At 42.0% G+C, this 19,396-nt stretch overlaps 1 protein-coding gene across 19 annotated transcripts in view; it reads right to left on the bottom strand.

Annotated features, from left to right (window-relative positions):
- The window catches only part of LOC110986335 (protein phosphatase 1 regulatory subunit 12A-like), a 70,382-nt gene that overhangs the window by 23,397 nt on the left and 27,589 nt on the right, over window positions 1-19,396 (bottom strand). For 5 of the 19 annotated variants that reach the window (XM_022248133.2, XM_022248124.2, XM_022248151.2 and 2 more), the window contains 11 exons: window positions 18,765-18,818; window positions 16,355-16,435; window positions 14,160-14,231; window positions 13,462-13,527; window positions 11,823-12,020; window positions 10,733-10,936; window positions 10,152-10,252; window positions 8,501-8,686; window positions 7,546-7,636; window positions 7,117-7,206; window positions 6,415-6,489 (listed from right to left, as the gene is read on the bottom strand). In XM_022248133.2, the coding sequence (XP_022103825.2) occupies window positions 6,415-6,489; window positions 7,117-7,206; window positions 7,546-7,636; window positions 8,501-8,686; window positions 10,152-10,252; window positions 10,733-10,936; window positions 11,823-12,020; window positions 13,462-13,527; window positions 14,160-14,231; window positions 16,355-16,435; window positions 18,765-18,818 (1,218 nt within the window). The remainder of the gene's footprint in view (window positions 1-6,414; window positions 6,490-7,116; window positions 7,207-7,545; window positions 7,637-8,500; window positions 8,687-10,151; window positions 10,253-10,732; window positions 10,937-11,822; window positions 12,021-13,461; window positions 13,528-14,159; window positions 14,232-16,354; window positions 16,436-18,764; window positions 18,819-19,396) is intronic. The other 14 variants (XM_087133965.1, XM_087133964.1, XM_087133963.1 and 11 more) reach the window with 8 other exon arrangements.

Raw genomic sequence — 19,396 nt, forward strand, 5'->3', positions numbered from 1 at the left:
TTAGATTCTCCTCAAAATTTGTACTTCCACGTTGCCTTGACACAACTGTCAGGTTTCCAAATCTTGACCTTTTTCAGTTAGAAACTATTACAAAAACTAATACAAAGGGTGAATTTGTTGTGTACTGACCTAGTGTCATAGCAGGCACCGCTTCCCTCAAGCAAAGCGGAGTGTTGTTAGTAGTCACCTCTATCTTGCCAGAGCCGAAGCGCTTTCTTTTCTTTCTTTTTTTTTAAATGCGAGAGAATTTCCTTGCCTACGCAGCTCTCACAAAAACGTAAACATTCGTGCGCTTGTATTTTTCAGATCAGGGCCATCCAAGGAAGCAATCAATGTGGCAATCATTCCAAAAGCGTGACAGCTTTAGATTCCTTTTGGGCCCAAGGCAGCCGAACTTCATCATGCGAAATGCTTTAATTCTGTTTTCCATTGCTGTTCTGATACCATGGCCATGCTCACTATGACAATTCATCCACGGGAACTCATCAAAGTCAAACGAAAGCTTGGAGGAATGTCTTTTGTTCATGAAAGAATTTCAAGACAATGTTCATGGTAACACCACCCCCCACCTAAAAAAAACCCAATAATAATACGCCAGCAGTTAGGTTTTCATAACTTGTCCACAAAGTTGACTTTTGTCGTTTTTACCAAGTTATGAAACAGACAGTCCTCCCCAGAAAGAAACAAGAAGTCAGCACAATGACGACACATGATTATTTCTCCACCAGACCATCATATCCAAGGAACACGCTATAAAATAAATCCAGACAAAGTCCCCCCCCCAAGTGTATAGAACTGTCACATTATAGACACCCCTTCTCTGGTTTTCAAAGGCTTTTCCTAGCAACAGGTGCCGATTGTTCTCACAAGGACCTCATTCTCACAAACCCTCAAGGAAGACACCAGAGGGAGACCTTTCAAGTTTCAGGAAGAGCGGGGTGGAGTGGATTGACAGGAGCAATGGGTTGATTTCTGACATAAAGCATGAAACAAATAATGATGGGATCCAAATGGTCTTGGATCCCATTTCTTGCTTTATAACAACTTTTTCAGTACATGTATCTTGCACAATGTGAATTACTCAACAAGCATTTATAACCTACATGTAAATACATGGTTTACAAGTACCTGTGCAATGGGCAGGTTGGCGTAGTACTTTCTTCACCTTTGACCTCTGGAGACCCTAGTTTGATTTGCCATTGGGTCCATCACATCAATAAACCTGTAACATAATGACACCATGCTTTGTTTGCATGTCTCCTTTCCTACGACAGTGAGGCGGATGCGTGCCATGAAGCTCCTATAGGAAAGCGCACATGTAAACAAAGCGTGACGTCGTATGTTTTACGTCTATTGGATTTTGCCAGTCCCTACATCCTGTGGGTTTTCCTCAAAACACACTTCCTCATTTTCCTTCAACATCTGAAATTGAGATGCCCTTAATCACAGATTGGGGTCTATGGGAAACTGTAAAGAAGTGATCTGCACACTACCAACGTTACACAGAGGGAACAATTTGACCGACATAATCAGCAACACGGTGCCTCAGCCAATCAAATGGCAAATGGGAACACAATTAAACTCAACTTGTCCGAACCTCCATTTTATTCACCAATGATCGGGCACAACAGACAAGACAAACATGTTTGGAGAATTTTGTCTTCAAAGGAAGAAACTTCAGTCTGTCGGCAGAATGTAGGGAATTTCATATGCTTGAAGGGGGGAGGGGGTATGGAGAGAAGCAGATGAGCGGCAATTAAGGGCTCCAAGGCAAAGAGGAAGATGGTGACAGGGACAGGGATGATTACGAGAAGGGAAGTTAAGGATGCCTTGACAGACGCAACGCTGATGGAGACACTTTGCCCCCCATGTGCCTCTCTCCATCCAGGAGTAAATGGGTACCTGTGAGGGCAGGCAGGATCTTTACGTTCAACCCTTTGCGCCTGATATGGCAGCATTGGGCTGAGATTTTAATTATGTTCATATTTTGTGAGCCCACTGGGCAGGGAAACTGATTATATTCAGCACCTTTGAATTAAAGATACCGTACGCCTTCTAAATGCTTTGATATAGTTATGTATTTATGTTATTTTTGTTGCGGTATACTGCAACACACCTTGTCAATCAAAGCTGGGCCCTGCTCAGTCAAGAGGAAGGCTCCCGACCAAACATCCCTATGCTGTGAATTATGTGTCTAACTGTGTTATATTCGACTCGGAAGGTGTTTTAAGATGTAACAGCAACTATCTTTTGTGCTGAGCTTTTTTTCCTCTGTAAATAGTTGCCGAGTTTCTGCTTTCATAAGAGCCCCATGTGGGAGCAAGCAGAGGCTAAAAAGAAGAAGGAGTTGTACTCAATTAGCAGCCAAATGTTTATGGGGCCATAACAAGTTGAAACAGGGGACTCATTTCCGCTTCAATAGTTGGCTGGCTCAGGGACTGGACCCCCCACCATGAAACAAGACATTTTGTGACAACTACAAACCACTGCGGAATGATGGCAAGGGAGAGATGAGCTAGCTGTAGGATTACTGGTACAAGAAGTAAAAATTCTCATATTGACAACAGTCAAAATCACACAGCTGTCTGCATGCACAAACATGTTTGCCATTCTGTCAATACAACCTACTTCTGCTGAATGCTCCAAATTTTAATTATTATAAATTAGACTGCCTTGTGTCTGTGTTTACTCATTGTACAGATTCTCCACATTTCTGTCTTCACGAAAGTCTCCATCGCACTAATGCTTTTTTAATTTTCTTTCCCAGAGGCTGTGAAAACAATCAAAGCGTTATCTTCGACCCCCTTTCCATGAACTTCCAAATCTAACTCTCAATAAGACTAAAGACTCTTCGATTGATTCGCTCCAGGGATTACAACCCCCCCCCACAGCAATGAACGATCAAAACCTGTCTGTCTCATTAGCATGTCATTTAGTATTCTGCCAATCAGGACTGACGGCAGCACCGTGGGAAAATGCCCTCAGAGGCATCCTGGGAATGCCTGGCATGCCAGGCAGCCCGTACATCACGCCACGGGAGCCCAACCAAGAGATGTCTGTCGGTTAATTAAACAGCGACTGTCGACAAGACAATAAGACAGGCCCTTAGAGGTGCATTCCGATCATTGGCTTAAAACAGCAGTCCTCTGAGATCTTCAGACATGGGGCCTGCTTATTTTTTTTTGTCTGTACGGAATCTACAAGGTATTGGTATTCATAATTGTGGATCAAGATAGGAAGGGGACAGGGAAACGAATGTGATGGGCATTCTTACAGGTATTCAAAGAATAAAGACCTCTTTTTAGCAGTAAGATGCTAAAAATTTACACAAATTTCTATCTACTTAATTTCATGCAAATTTAGTTTCTTTTTCGCCGATTTCATGCCAATTAAATTTGCATTTCAGTGATTTCAAGCAAATTCGTGCCAAACAATATCAAAAATAGCGTAGTGGCTCATTATTTGCCCAAGATGTTTTAAAGACAAAAGAAATATCAAAACAGAACTTCTGCGAATGTGGACAATTCCTAGTTTTGTTGTGACTGTTATTTTTGTTCTCCTCAATACTTTCAAAATTGTTAGAGTCCAATACCATAAGACCCCGACCACAATCCAACCCCTGCTGAATATGCGGCAAACAAGAGCTCGTTTCCACCGTCAGATGAGATGAGAATATCAGGGCCCTAGGATTAAGTGGTATCACACACAGTGAGGTAATTTGTTTACTTCAAAAAAAAAAAGTGAGGTGTCTGGTAATTATCCCATGCGTTATCTCCATCTGCGCCACAGAATCTGCCTTCCGCACCCTCCTCAAGCAGGCAAGGGCATTACACGAAATGCTGGGTAATTCAGAATGGGCCATTTATGAGTTACATGTAGAAGTCAAGTGGCCCTCTTATCAGTTGGAGTTGCAGCCGCAGTCAGAAATGCAGGAGTTCAACGACCTCAGGAGGATGACCTGTGAAGTACATTTTGTGGGGGGGGTCGAGGAGGAAGGGGTGCACTTGGCATCACGACGCATCAGGTTGGGAGAGTGGAAGGCCCTTTGTCGGGCCATATGAAAAGATTAAGTGCCCATGGGGAAGCATTTGTGTGCAGTATATCATCATTAACGTCAGAACTTTGGGTGGAATAACACCGCAGACCGGCAGTAATTGTGAAGAGCTCGGTATTACCAGGAAAAAATGTGGAACAGGGTTCACATAACTGCTTCTTAAGCTTGCTTCTAAGAACTGATGGAACAACCATGTCAATTGCCACGTGTATGTGACTTTGATTTTTGGGGGGTACTAAACATTCTAATGTATCTAATGAAAGCAGGACGAAAAAAAAGAATAGCGGCTGTACTTTGATCAGTCTCATTCCACTGATCCCCCCCATGAATTAACAATGTGAAAAAAACATCCTGACAATTTATGGGTAAAAGTGACCAGTCCATTTTTATATGTAGTGCTCTGTGTGCGGAAGTGTCTGATGGCTAAACTAATTTGACCTGCCATGTGTGAGAGCAATTTCTAATTGTTTCAATGATGATTTATAATTGACTGGTGTTTGCTCTCAAAAACCACAGCTGTCTCAAATGAAAGCTGGCCTCGTGATGGATAATGGATGGGGGGGGGAGTCACACTGGTGATCAGATGACGCCAGAACCTAATGAACAAGTGAAGAAGTCAGTAGGGTGTCTGGTGGAAATGACACCATCTTGGCATACACGTGTCAGAGTGTGGCATGTGTTGTTTTGTCAAAGGGGTTTTTCCTCGTTCTCACTGAGGGAAACATTTTGGACTCTCATGCCATCTATCTTCAGTCAATGTACCGCACAACTCATAATGTTCTCTACTTGAACTTCCCAAGAAACCGGAAGAAACTGCACAGCGCGTGACACTTTCTGTGAAAAGTGAGCAAGACGAGGTCTTAATTTCTGGAACTGCAACTCCCTCATCAATGCATTTTTCAATATAGGTTGACATGATGCAGTTTCTGTACTGCGTGCTTGGTCGAACGGGCTACAAGGAAAGCTCGCAATATCAAACAATGGCAAAATAGGCTAATATAAAAGAAGGGTAGAAATATGTGAAACACACTGGAAATGTCTGCCCTTAATACAAATGCAGGCAGGATTATCTAGACACACAATGTACTTCGTTGTTTTAACTACATGTGAGGATGCATGCAACACACACAATGAGTGGTCTTGGACAAACATAAGTACTACAAACAAACCAGAAGCAGTGAATTCAATATGGCAGACAGTACTCTGTAATGTTGCAGAACCTCCAAATGAGCCATTTGCGAGTTAAATAAAATCTGGTACACTGGGTTATCTGACTACACATAAACATGACAATTTGAATTCCCCAGACTAAAGACACTGTTATCATACCTCATGATTCGGGGCAAGCTTTTGCATAGCGACCACCATCTCTGGAATGGACTGGTTCCTTTGCGCCCTTCTTATTAATTGAAACAGTGTATTGATGCAAGGCGTCTCTTATGTAACTAAGCAAAACCTTGCCCCGAATCACGAGATATAGGAAGAGTGTCTTTAGTACGGAGAATTCAAATTGTGAGGTTCATTTAAATTAACTTTAAGGAACTCAGTGTGCCAGATATTATTCAAACTCAACTTGCAGAATGCTTATTCTACACGGAATCTTATCTCCAGGAAGAGACCTTATTCCCTTTAATAAGGCTGTGGTCAACTGTCACCTATTTAAGCAGGTGAGTGCAATGACATACATGTACATCATAAAAACACTCTTTATATAGGTATTAATTTGTTTTATCCACCATCAATGAGCCAGTTCAGTGTTTCAAAAAGCCAAAGTCTTCAGGAACAAAAGACCCACGTGAGTCAGCTTATGGCTGCGTTAATAGGACAGACTATTTTGGGTGTGCGTTTTTGTTTCCAAATAGCCTCAGGCGGGGCATGCACTGTCGGAATACAGAACTGGCTCTCGGGAATGCAGTTTTAAATTTGGTAGTCAATCTCTATTCTCATGGCCAACCTTTTCTAGAAACTTTCCACCCCAATAATTCTTCACTAACGGGAAACAATGACTTGAGAATTGAAAAAGCTGCAATCCAAGTTCTCCACCAAATTTGACACCTAATTTTATTATTGATGAGACAGGTTTCCTACTTAGAGGTGATCAGCTCACACAGAAAGCTGAACACCAGTTTCAAAATAGCCAATCAAAATCACTGTATCTTGGTTAAGTCCACGCCTGTCTGGTGTTCAATGCACATCCGAAAGGCATGACATGAGAAAGAGCAAAGCCAAGCCAGAATAAGCATATTAACACAGCAAGCGTAAAAAAAAAGAGACAATACTCTGGTTGGGAAGTGGAAAAGAAAGAATGGGAGGGGATAACGGCAAGTGAGGCGTGGTCTGTGAACCGCCCAGTGACATACCTCCTTGTTGCTCGTAAGTGATACCCTTCCAATTCTCCGAGATGGCCTAGGAGGCTCCTCTTCTTTCTTATTATCCTATCGAGTTAGACCAAAATGTCGCTCACAAATGTGGGTCTTGTTCTTTTTTCTACTAAATGCTGTGTACTGATTTTCCTTTTTACGAGGGGGACAAGTCGGATGAATTTTTGCAAAAAAATGAATTTGCAAGACAGCTGAAAATTATTATCAAGTGATTAGATTTTTTAGGGGAGGGGGAGGAAAGTCTGAGTGAATGCTCTGATATTTCAAGACACTGTTTCTCTGGCTACAACACGTTCAAGAGGTGCACAGAAGGCTTACTGTGTTTGAATTGTGCATAGCTATACATGAAAGTGCTGATCTGTTCAGATCTGCAAAGACAGTAAGCGTGCAGTTTGAATTGAATACAGGTTGTGTATAGATAGGTTTCCAAACACAGAATTAATTGCTCAGTGGGGGAAAGCTTAAAAGGGATGCACTGTGCGAACTGCTCTGATTAAGCTTTGTGCAATGCACCTTAGGCACCGTTACCATTTTGACAGGTGGGGGGGGGGCTTTTATCTGCAGCACCCATGAACCGATATTTGCCCCTTGGAGCAGCGATACCCTTACACCGGCAACACCCAACCACCTGCAATTAGGCCGCCCGGCAGCTTTCACCTTGAGCCCAGTGCCAGCTCTTACCTTCTGGGGTTCGTTCTTATTGTCTTTCTCCTTGTCATCTTTCTTTTGAATTGCAGTCTTAGCACCCTCTAAATCTTCTGCTGTCACTCCCTGAAATACAAAAAGAAATCAATCAAATCTGGTCACGACTTGGGAGTGATTTGTAGAGTTTTTCATCTTGACCAGTACTGGCCGTACTGTGTTCTGAAGTGAAACAGCTTTCAAGTAAATTCATTGAAATCAACTGACACCCACATTGCGATCCAGGATAGACGACTGATAGCCAAGCACCTTCCTCACAGACAGAGGCATCCAAGTTACCATGTTAAAAACTGCCACCTGTGAGAACCCATTTCCTTCTATGTGGGCAGAGGTAGCGATTGCCGAAAGGCGCCTTGCTCAGGGACATGCTGGCGCAGTACTAAAGAGAATCATTTTGTTTTCACAAACCTGAGTTGATCTCCGTGATGACCTTTCCCGCTTAGCCCTTACTCTACGTTGCGTTTCCGACTCCTCGTCCTTGGCAGGTGTCATGTACGACCTAACAAAAGTGGACAAACTGCTGGTTCACTCAGAAAACATAAGGCAAAGATGGCAGGGGATGACTAAACCAGGGTATCACCAATATTATGAGCTTTGGAAAATGTTATTGTGAACAACGGAAGGAAAGTCAGAAACCTGGGCAACATTAGATTGTAATAAGAATCACACCACGCATGGTTATGGAAAAAAATATGAAAAGACGGACAAATTGGAGGATGAAATGGAGAAACAATTTCTCAACGGGGGCAATCTGTTAATCGTAACAACTCGCTTCATGACAATCACTTCAAGAAATCCTCCAAGATTTGGTTAAAATGCGTCAGAAAACTGTGTTACAAGGAGGAAATAGTTGGCATAATTCATTAATATGGTATCTTTCTGTCAGACGCTTGACAATAAATTGGCTATGTATGGATCCTCACTGTGAAGGAGGCAGTGTAACTATGGCAACAATAAAGGCTAGCCCACACCTTGTCAAAGAAGAGCTCAATGAACATAACAAGGGCAGTACATTCATTAGTGATATTCCATGTAAAACAACTTGGTGAACACAACATATAACTGTAGATGTAAACACAACAGGATAAAAAAGGGAAAAGATGGGAATGGACAACTGTACCATAACAGTTCAGGCATTAAGATGTCAAATGAACACACAGGTACACAAACAAACCAACAAACAAGCCTTAGATGGGTTAACGATCGCTAACAAGAAGGTATGGTATACACACAGAGACAGGTAAGAAACAGTCACTGACAATGAACAGTTTGAGAATATGTCGAGGAAAGCAGGGCTCTGAATGAATCAAAGAAGACCCCCCCTTCCTTTTACATTGCAGTCCCCCTCCTGCCTCAGTTTTACCTTCTCCCGTTTGTTGGAACGGTAGTTGTTGCCGTGGTTACAGAAGGGGTAGTGGTGGTGGTTATGGTTGCGGTTATGGTCGTATTCCGGTCAGTGTCCGGGCCTTTGTCCTGGTCGGTGGTTACATCGGCAATGATGCGGGGACGTCTCGTGAACGACCCGCCTCGCGAGGAAATTCCGTACTCCCTGCGAGGGTGTTAAAATGAGCAAAGGGTGGGGGAAATGGTGAAGGGAAAAAACGACGGAGGGAAGGGGGTGTCACACTGAGAAAACTTTGAACTGCACAGAAATTCCTGTGGGCTACCATACTGACTGAACTGACTGATGACTCCTAGTATTCCGAGGCTCCTCCCATCAGATTGAGGAGAGTGACACACAAAGGTGAAATCTTGCACAAACAACTTCTGAAATGCCTTAGTGTGACTTTTGCTCAAGCCACCTTGACTCACAGGAAGTTCTGACGCTCATGCAGTATTAAAATCAGAGTTGTGATGGAAGGGAGAACAACATGCATTTCATTTAACAAAGAAATGTTGGAGACAGGAAACCAAGTTTTTAATATTACAGGGTTGCTATTAAAAACAGGAAAACAGGCATGCATTTACGTGGTGACAACTAGGCTTTGCTGGGTAACTGAGCAGTAACAGTGATTACTTGTAGATTTGAATCTGCCCGATTGACAGGAATCGTTTCCGATCGTTTACAAATAAACGTTCTTCATCATTGACAGCACTATTTTTGGGCAGATTTTCCACTCAATTGCTCTCAAAGATTGGTTTTACAGTCAGCTGTCACAACAAAGCCGGTCATTGTGTGTGGTAACAGTTAGAATAACAGGGCAAAGTGAGCAATCACTTCCTTTACACAGCCAACAGACTGATCCATTGAGCCCAGCCCTACTGCATTCTGGCCAATCGCAGCCATGACTGTACATGTACATGTATGTCTGACATGCGTGCACCAAAGTCCAACATGAGCACATGTACGATGCATATAATGCACGCAGCAGGAACATTTATTGTGGCTTTGGAGGAGAGCACATCTTGAGAGCCTACGTGCACTGTGGGCGGGGCTTGCTGGATCGGTCTAACCAACCTTCCCAAAAATTACCTTTTGAAATTATTTCCAAACCCTTCTCGGCATTCTCCAGATAAAAAATAGTTGTATTAGATAGCAGCCAGCAGACAAGTGCACAGGCTGTTTGTGATGCAGCAAGCAGCGCTTCCACTTTGCATGTGCACCGACCCAATGTGACTCAGTCACTCCCTGTCCATACACATCACTGCCATGCACATGTACAGTGTTGAAATCGATCAAGAAAAAAACCTTTTCCTTTGAGAAATCCCTGCCTTCTTTGAAGAATGACCTCTCTATCTTCCTACCCTCAACCAACACCCAGGCCTCTTAAGTACAGATTTCTAGATTAACTAACTAATGCAAATGAACTAAAGAACAACCCTAAACCTTTAAGTTTCAGCCCCTTCTGACAACTTTTACCCAAAGTCATTTTATTATTTTTGACTTCCCGTTTCAGTAACTCCTAAGCCAGTTTGCAATGAGCTAGTTATAGAGGAATGTAGTATGACATTGACAGGACCAATCAGCACTGTGAGATGCAGTGATGATGATGATGGCCCACTGGTGGACTCACCTGCCGGGTTTTTCTTCGGGCTTCGGTTCCGACGGTTTTGTTTCAACCGGCTTGTCCTCCGTTAGCCGCCCTAGCCTATCCTGCCTCTCACTGACAGATTGCTGAGAAAATACAAACATATGAGACATGATAAGCCAATGGTAAGCTGAAGACAAGTTCAAGCTATGACCATTAGTCAACCACTGATTGATTTTTACCCGGTATCCAGAATATATTTTTTGCAGAGATTACCGGGGAAAACTTGAAAAGTGGTCAATTAATAGTTATCGTTTGAACTTCCCCTGAGAAACGTCACAACACATTCTGGCTGACTCATTTTAGAGCTTGGACACCAAGCAAGTTCTTGAATCTATCAAGCCACAATAATGCCCAAGCAGAATTTCAAACATCAATACTGAAACTGTTCAAGCTTGATGGACCAGAAATGAAGTATACATTAAGTCTGACACAGGAAACCAGGCAGCTACACTGGGGAACCTCACGGCATTCAACACCTGTCCTCTTAAGTGGAGAGGCTGGAACCAGACCTACCAGTCCCTTGACTCCCTCCCCCCCCCAGCCTCAACCTTACTGGTCTTTACCTTGGCCCGCTCCTCCGTCATGGTCAGCTTGGGACTGGATGATGACCGGGGCAGCTTCTCTGGCTCCTTGTCCGGTTTCTGGACAGTGTCAGCCACCACGCTGGCACTGCCCGACTTCCGCAGGCCCTGCCGCCAGGCCGGAGTGGCTTCCTCCTTGGAGTCTTGCCTTGGGGGCTGCAGTGGCTTGGGGGAGAAGCTGGGGACCTAAGGGGGAGGAGTCACATAAGAAAAAAGGGGTGGATTAGTGCTACTCTCCTCAAAGTGATATCTGAGATTGACAAATTACTTTGCCAAACATGAAAACTGCAATAACGGAATGCTGTGATCCGTCTGATGCAAAAATCTACATTGCATTGTTTGACCCTCAATAAAGTCAAAGACTACTTCTGTCAGATTCACAGACTTACAAACGCCGGAATTATAAGCTACACATGCACTGCATGAGGGCAAATGGTGAGTGAATTCAACGACTCCAGGAATTCAAAGTGACTGTTACATGTGAAAGATCAAGATAATGTACCTCAGTGCAATTAGTACTGTGACCTGGCAAGTAAAACATGTACCATATCTTGAAAAATTGGTATCATAACCACCCCTCCCTCACTGATATCACCTCTTTGCCATACAGTACCCATATGTCACCCTTAAAGCTGCATCGACCCATGCCCAAGGACACGAGCCATGGTAGACAGTTGCACCTGGTTTAATATGCTAACACAGAATCTGCATCATTCTATATGTAACTGGGTAACTAATTAACTGCTAACTGCCATTTAACCAATGTCTACATTGGATGTTTTGAAAACTTCTTATAGCAAAGAAAATCTTTCAAATCATAGGACCTGAATCTTATTTCAGAAGTGACAGACAGTGTTGCTGTTATCGCTGTTGTACTCGAGTCAATCACAAGTCCTGTCACAAGTCCCGTCACATAGCCTGTCATAAGTCACAGGGTGAACAATGACAAAAGAATGCTTTTCTCACGGCTCATTTTGAATAGCTTGTGAAATGGCTGAAGACTGAATAACTTTTGACTTGTGATGGACTTACAGGTACTTGTGATGGACTCAAATACAACACTGGCCGTTACCTCTTTCTTTGCAGGCGTTGTTGGGGTGGCGGGGACTTGGGGTAGATTCCCGGCTCGGTTGGCTTGCCTGGTGTTGACCTCGCCTGGCTTGTTGTGGTTGAGGCTGCCACGGTTCTTGGCGGGTCGGTTCTTGCTGTCATCCTCCGAGCTCTCACTCTCGCTCTCACTAGAGCTGGAGGACTCCATCGTCTTCTTCTCCTGTTGCCACAGTGACAGGAGGCATCAGGGTGGGCAGATAATGCAAGAATGGGGGAAGACGTGAGCTTCGATTAAGATTTAAAACTTCTGCTTCCATAAAGCTTCTAATTTTTTCTCCATATTCTCAGAACATTTCTAGTTTTAGAGTTTGTTTAATAAATAGCTCAGAATAATAAAATTCTTGTTAAAATTTGATTTTTTACAATCAAGCACCTTCCAAAGAAACAAATTCAAAATTTCAAGGTGGAGAGAGTTAGACTTGAAAACTGTTAAGTGGAGAGTTAAAAAGCTGCAACAAGACGCCACGCATAATTACAATCCTTTGCAGAACAGAGACTTACCTGGAACTACAAAAAAGAAAAAAAAGAAAGACACCAAAAACACAAACAAAAAACCCCCCAAAAACAGACACAGCAAAAGTATTGATTTCCTTATATGATGGGAGCGGATATGTGACTGGACAAGATCACTGAGTAAAGTGTATTTGGCATTACATATAATGGGCTGCAGCACTACGTCTCTATGGTGACACACACTAATAATGTTGCTGCAAATAGAAATTCCGCTAAACGGCAGCAGCTGCTGGTAAATAGAGGGCTCCTAATCATGTAAGATGTCACACTTTTCTCCTATCAACAGTTAAGATATCTCATACGCAAGCAAGATGGAAGGCACCACCACCATAGCCACCAAAATGAAATAAGCAAATTAAACTGAAGTACAAGCTGGTACTTCCCAGGTATTCCCTTTCCTTCCCCATTGCTACACTTTTCATGCAAAACCCCACATAGGGTGTGTAGTTACAAAAAAAATTAAAATTACTTAATATTTTTAAAAAGCACAGATTTTTTTTTGTATACATCTACTGGTAAATGAAACTACAGCTAAGGAAATGGCAACACTTCCCCCCCCCCAAAAAAATTAAAAACCATAGAAGCAATTTCATTCTGCTATTGCCTCTTAATTCGTGCTTGTTGGAAAAACGGAAACACTACTTACATGTACATAGTAGTTTATGTCTGGACTTCACAATGATATTGAAGTTTTGTTAATATTTCTGACATACTTATACGCAGCATTATTTCATATTATTATGCCAAATTTAAATTTCTACAGTTCCTATCAATTAAATCTGGTACAACACCGTATCATTTATGACGAGAGATCTCTAACCTACCTTACTTCAGATATTGGTAAATGAGGCACACACACTGTGGCCGAGCAATCCTGCCCTTAGAACCTCCACCATTCTCAATTGGTCAGTTTTCCAAAACAATTCCAAGTTTAATTATCTGTCCAAACTAGCTGCACAAACCAGTCCTAAACCCTCTGCACTCAAAAGCAAGCTCTGGCCCTACATCCCAGAAAGCGAGAGAGAGAGAGACCCTCCCCCTGGAAAAAATGGCATTAAGGCAATTCTATAGGGTTTCTGTGTGTTTACCAGAGTGTCGACTTCCCACGGATTGCGAAGGTACATGTACGACTCCGCATTAGTTACACTGTATTCCTGTGGAGAAATTACAAGTTGCTGTCCTGTCGTGTCTCCTGATACACTCCTTTACCCATGGCAACATGCAAGAAGCCACAATGACCGATGCAAAGCAAGGCCTTAGGAAACCAGCACCACTGCCGCAAATGGCCACAGCAACAAAATTATGCCTCTCCAGTAATGTGACCAAAGTTTTGTTTAGAAAAGAAAAAACCTGTTAGCTCAAATTCCTGGATGGAAGAGTCCACAAATGTTGTTTTAAAGAAAACCCTTACAACATTTTCATCAGACACTTTGCAACGCCTCAATTTCTAACAACTGCAATTCTATGAAAGTAGGCTTCGTTCTGCAACACTTCTCTGCACGGCTCTAAATTACTTTCTTTTCTTTTGAAATTTTCCCAGAAACAACTACAAAGGCCAAAAAGACCAACAGAACCTCAATATTTACAGAACTTTGCTCGGCTGAAGACCATTTCTGACAATTTTTGTGCGAGACACTGTAGTTTGCAATTGGATTTGACCAAACTAATTTACAACAAACCCACCACCATTTGTAATCAGAAAGCCATTGCAAAAAAAAAAAAAAAAGACAAAATTAAGCAGACATCTGGATGCTTCCACAAAAGCCGCAGAATGCATAAAGATTACCAATGTGCCAACTTTGGTGAAACCACCAGAACGTCGGGGCCCTTGAATGGTGCTGGCTTTAACTGTGCTGCCCTGTAAATAAATTTCAATGTGGGACTTTGTTGTTTTCTTTATATAACAGCATAGGGAAGATGAGTGCAGAGTCAACTTTTTGAACAAGTCCCCCAAACCAACTCTTTCTACAGATCCCACGAGTTCAACCTTCAAAACAAAAACCTTCAATTTGCCACCACTCTTGTCCTGCCTGCCTGTCACTCTCGCAAAACAAAGAACTAAAGAGCTTCAAAACACGAGATGGATATTTTATACAGTTTGTGTCAAACTTCACAGTTTAGACAACTCACCAGAGTCTGGTGATATGTGATCTGACCCCTGAGGATTATCATTCACATTTGAATAGTATCGTCACATACTGTTACATTAGATTTACATCAAAATGGAAAAAAATAAATGAAAACTGCCTTTGTTAAACAATTTAAGAGTATAAATGTGAGCCTGTACAATTGTTACCAAGAACCTAGAAATGCCACACATAAAATAAACTTAACATAAATAAACTTGGCTAACCTAACCTCAACACCATTAATGTGTGACGAACCCACCACACAGTGCCACTGCCTCCCTATTAAGCCATACCCGTCACTTGCACAAACCACCATTCCAACCTATAAGCAATACGTGTCAATGTTCAGTCACATGAATGACCTGGCAACGCGCAGTGACAGCCATCTCAATGCTGTAAGGAAAAAGCCTCGGATATCCAATGTGTCAGCAAATTTCTGCCAATGCTCTATCAATCAGGACACACACAATTAGCACCAATAATGTCAGAAACACGTGAAGTCTACGTGTTCACGTACCCCTACATTGCTTAAAGTACCTCAATAGTAATACATGTTATCCCACTGGTTTGTAAAAATGTCTGCTCTATTGGCTTCATGTAAATGAACACTACTCAAATGCAGCAGTTCAGCTCAACTAAAATGTACTTGTGAATCTGAGAATGCAATCTACATGGTTTGGGTTGCCCTCGCACATTGTGTAATCATGAAATCAATGTGGGCTGGCTTACGTCCAAAAACAGTTGCAACTAGAAGCAAATTTACTGCTTGTAAATGGGAACTTCAGGGGGGTGTTCCTGATGATGAATTCGGATGAAGACTTTTGTTTCCATAAAGGTTGTACTTGAGTGTGGGAACATTTCAGATTTCTATGGCCTGCAGAGAGTTAGTCTTAACTTGTCTACAGGATTGAATAGTCATTCCGATTGATCGAATCCTTGCACACAAGTGACTTTGACATTTTTTGACTGATAAGGGGCATGCATGTACATGTAGTTATGCACAGTGCCCATATTCCAAGTGGAAAATGTCCCCTACAATGCCCACAGGCAGTACAGAAGCGTGACCTCTTTTTTTTCTTTTACTTTATGGAAACAAAAACTTAAAAAGAGCTCAACTACACTGTCAGCAAACAATGAAACTAGAGATGAATACTGTACTTCCTCACACGTCTCAACATTGCCAACTGATTCACAGTGTCTTCATTTTGCTAATACATGTCCTTCTGGCCTGAAACTTGTGTATTACAATGGCCGAATATAATATAGTTCCCATTCGTTTTCCAATATGTGACTGACGAGTCCGCATCAAACCAGACAGGTGAAAGGTTTTCCAATAGAAAGATGTGCAGCACACAAAACAGTGGAATTTGTCAGGTACTTTTAAACGTGCACTGCATGTGCAGAGAACTTCCAAACAGAGGGAAATAAATGTGGTTCCAAGTAATTGCCATTATTCTGGGTTCTTTTGCAACACATACATGTAGAACAATAGCTTGGCAAAAAGCTCATTGAAAGTTTCATCAATTACAAAAACCAAAACCACACAAAACAGTAATCATTATTAAATAGCCCTGATTAAAAACTGCATCAATTAGATCCAAAAGCAACGACTTGCAAAGCAAAAAGTAGGCCAACAATTAACTCTGAATCTTTGTTTTAATTAATTTGACAAACACAGTTTAAATTTTGCTTCAATGATTGCTCTTGACAGCTAGATGACGATGGGCTATGATGATCAAACAGAAAACAAAAGCAGAATGTTAAAACCCTGACACCATTTTTACCACACACGCAGCCCGCAAACCCCCTTTTTTGGGTCAGTGCCGGTGAGACTTTACGTTTTTTAACCTACCCGTTCCCGCTCTTCATAATCAGGGAAAATGGGCCTTTGAGCGACCCAGGGGGTTATCTTCCGTTTTGCGACAACGGTCGGCTAGAAATGTAATGGGAATACAGATGACATGAACAGGAAAGAAAGGAAGAGTTGTGATTGGTTACCGGAAAACGATCTTGGTGGAGATAATGAATTTTAGATGTGACCAGTCAACACATCTAAACCTGATGTCCTGCCTGGGAGATATTGCTGGTTTGTACATAGATCCTGGTCTTTTGGTTTATTTTTTTCTATGACTGAACAAATAGCGCTGTAGAGCACAGACGGCACTTTGTTTTTCATCATGTCCGAGACTATATTAGGTCCAATTTCTCAAACAATACAAGAACACAAGACATGGATCTACATACAGGAATAACTGTTTCATGCTAAAGGTCTTCATGTACGCGTCCACTCAGTAAAAATTGCTCGGTAAAAAATTGTGACCTCCTCGCCAGGATCATTGGAACAGTCTTGAAGTTGCAGTGTTTTTAATGAAAACTGAAAAGAACCCAGTGCACACTTTTTCCATTCATTAATTTGCAATTTAGGAAAAAGTAACTATCGAATCGTCGGTTTCACCACAAAGTGACGTACAGGATAGCTTTGGTGCACCACAAAGTGATGCACCGTCCATACACTTTGTACACACGATTCATCAGTTCGTGGACTGGAAACTATTCAGAACACATCGCTTTGTGGTGCTATCAACGAAATGAACCTTACCACCTCTCACTGTTATTGAAAAGGAAGACGAATATTTTGAAAAAACTTTTCAGACTAAAATACAATAATTAGCAAAAAGAGAAGCTTTTTTGTGTTCTGTTCCTTTTTTTCCCCACACAACTTGCTGAAGAAAAGCACACGGTATTAAGAGTATAGATTCCTTCCTTTGTACATGTATGTCTCAAGGCAGCCATCTTGGTTTTCAAGCATGTTCTGAGACTCATTACAGTGTGGAGCCTGTCACGCCCTGACAATTGAAGCTACATGTGAGCTTACTTTTTGCCACATGGTTGAAAACCTAACCAAGATGCCTTACATTGTGAAAAACAGACCACCGAGTGCAAGGGCGTGCCTTTGACAGAACTTCGAGCTACATGTACTGAGGCAAACGGAGAACACATACACCAATGCACACTGTTGTGCGCATGTACACGTACTCAGAAAGAACAAAATGGCAGAGCTCTTTTTCAAACTTTTGAAACACCACGTGAACTAATACGTGCTAACTGTAAAGAACTGAGACATAAAGTGCATGCTAGTGACAACGCATGAGCACATGAGACCTGCCAACATGCCGGACTCCTTCCTGAGGTCAGGCATTATCACACACAAGATTAAAAATTTCAATGAACTGACGGCGCTCATTTAAGTACCTTTTAATCTATTGTTTGGTCATGTCTGACCTCAGGAAGGAGTACGGCTAGGTTGGCAGATCTGGTACATGTATCAACACACAAGTAGAAAACAAATCAGCTTCAAATACTGATGACTAATACGGGCGATTCACAATAGTGCACCTCCAAGAGTTTGCAAGGTGTTGGCCAATCACAACGCGCGAAATTTGTGGCCCATTTCCAAACGCGCACTGGGTCGACAGATTTCGCGCACTGTGACAGGCCAACGCATTGCAAACTCTTGGAGGTGCACAACTGCGAAAAGTCTGTATTCTTCCACTGATTCATATGCATGCTTTGCATTTATACAGGTACATGTAGGTGTTCAAGACTTTGGGCAAATTCAGTCAAGGACCACTAGTGAACTAATGGTTGGTTCGTGACGTACATGTACTTAGTGCATGTGCAATGAAGTTGAAGTGCAAACCACTCTAGTCAACCATTGTCAGGTCATTAGGTCGAAGGGGAGAAAAAGGTGGCTGCAAAAGGGGGAAACAAGGGCAGAATTGCACAACTAAAAGTGAAAATGGCCGTTTACTAGTTACTGTTTTTCCAGTATTTTTCTTATAACTGGTCCTCTCTGCACTGTGCTATTAAAAATGGTTTATGGTGACCAACGATGAGACCAACCTTGATAGGCTGGTCGCGAATAGTTGACTAGACTATTCCAACCATCGTCGACTACTCTGTGTTCGATCAGAATTAGTCAAACTATGGTTAACTGTGGTCCTTGATGGAACTTGCCCATAGCTTTATCTGTAAGGATTCCTCCGTAAAAATACCAAACAAGAAAATTCCTACAATCATACCCCCCCAAAAAAAGAGAATCCCTAAGATGAGCAAACATTTGCATTGGTTTTTAAAACAATTGTCCTTGTATATCTTAGAGAGTAACTTATTTCTTTGGTTTAGTACCTACACACAACTTTGCAGTGACACTAAAATAAAAGGACAAGAGGTGTCACTATGACATGTACAGCAAAACCTACCCCGTGTGCCCGACTGGGGCCAGTCGGTGACTTCGGTTTCACATTACTGGCCGGCTGTAATGTTAGTCATGTTCCCGAGTGAAGGAGGTTCAGAACAAAAAGGGAAGGGGGGAGGAGAAAATAAACACATGTCAACCAAATCAGCAGAGGAGAAATTTGTTAAACGGTTGGATGGTTGAGGATGCATGGTGTGTGAGGTCGAGATGGTGATGTAAACTGTAAGCAAGGTTGCTACCGGTAGATGGTGAACTCCCCAGAGAAAAAGGCAGTTTGGATGCCCATTTGTCGTAAGAAAAAACTGTCATATGGGTAATTCTAGAAATTAGGGGTCCAAAAGTGTGACATTTCTGTGTCCCTTTGTTATTTGACATGGAAATATCACTGGAATTGATTTCAAACTATTACTATTTGTTTGGCAGGTACATGTAACTTGCATTTAATTCATCACTCTTGGAGATTAAAAATATGTTTTGAACTTACAAAATCATGTCAGATGTGATGTGACAGGGACACACACAAAAAAATGGACCCCTAATTTCTGGAATTACCCACCTGGGAAATCTTCATGTAATCAGAATTCGTATTTTAAATTTTTTTCCCGTTGATTCTAGTCACTCATATCTTTCATATTC

This window comes from Acanthaster planci, linkage group LG03 (assembly GCF_054643075.1).
Source record: "Acanthaster planci isolate LZ-2023a linkage group LG03, COTS_SCS, whole genome shotgun sequence".
NCBI lineage: Eukaryota > Metazoa > Echinodermata > Asteroidea > Valvatida > Acanthasteridae > Acanthaster > Acanthaster planci.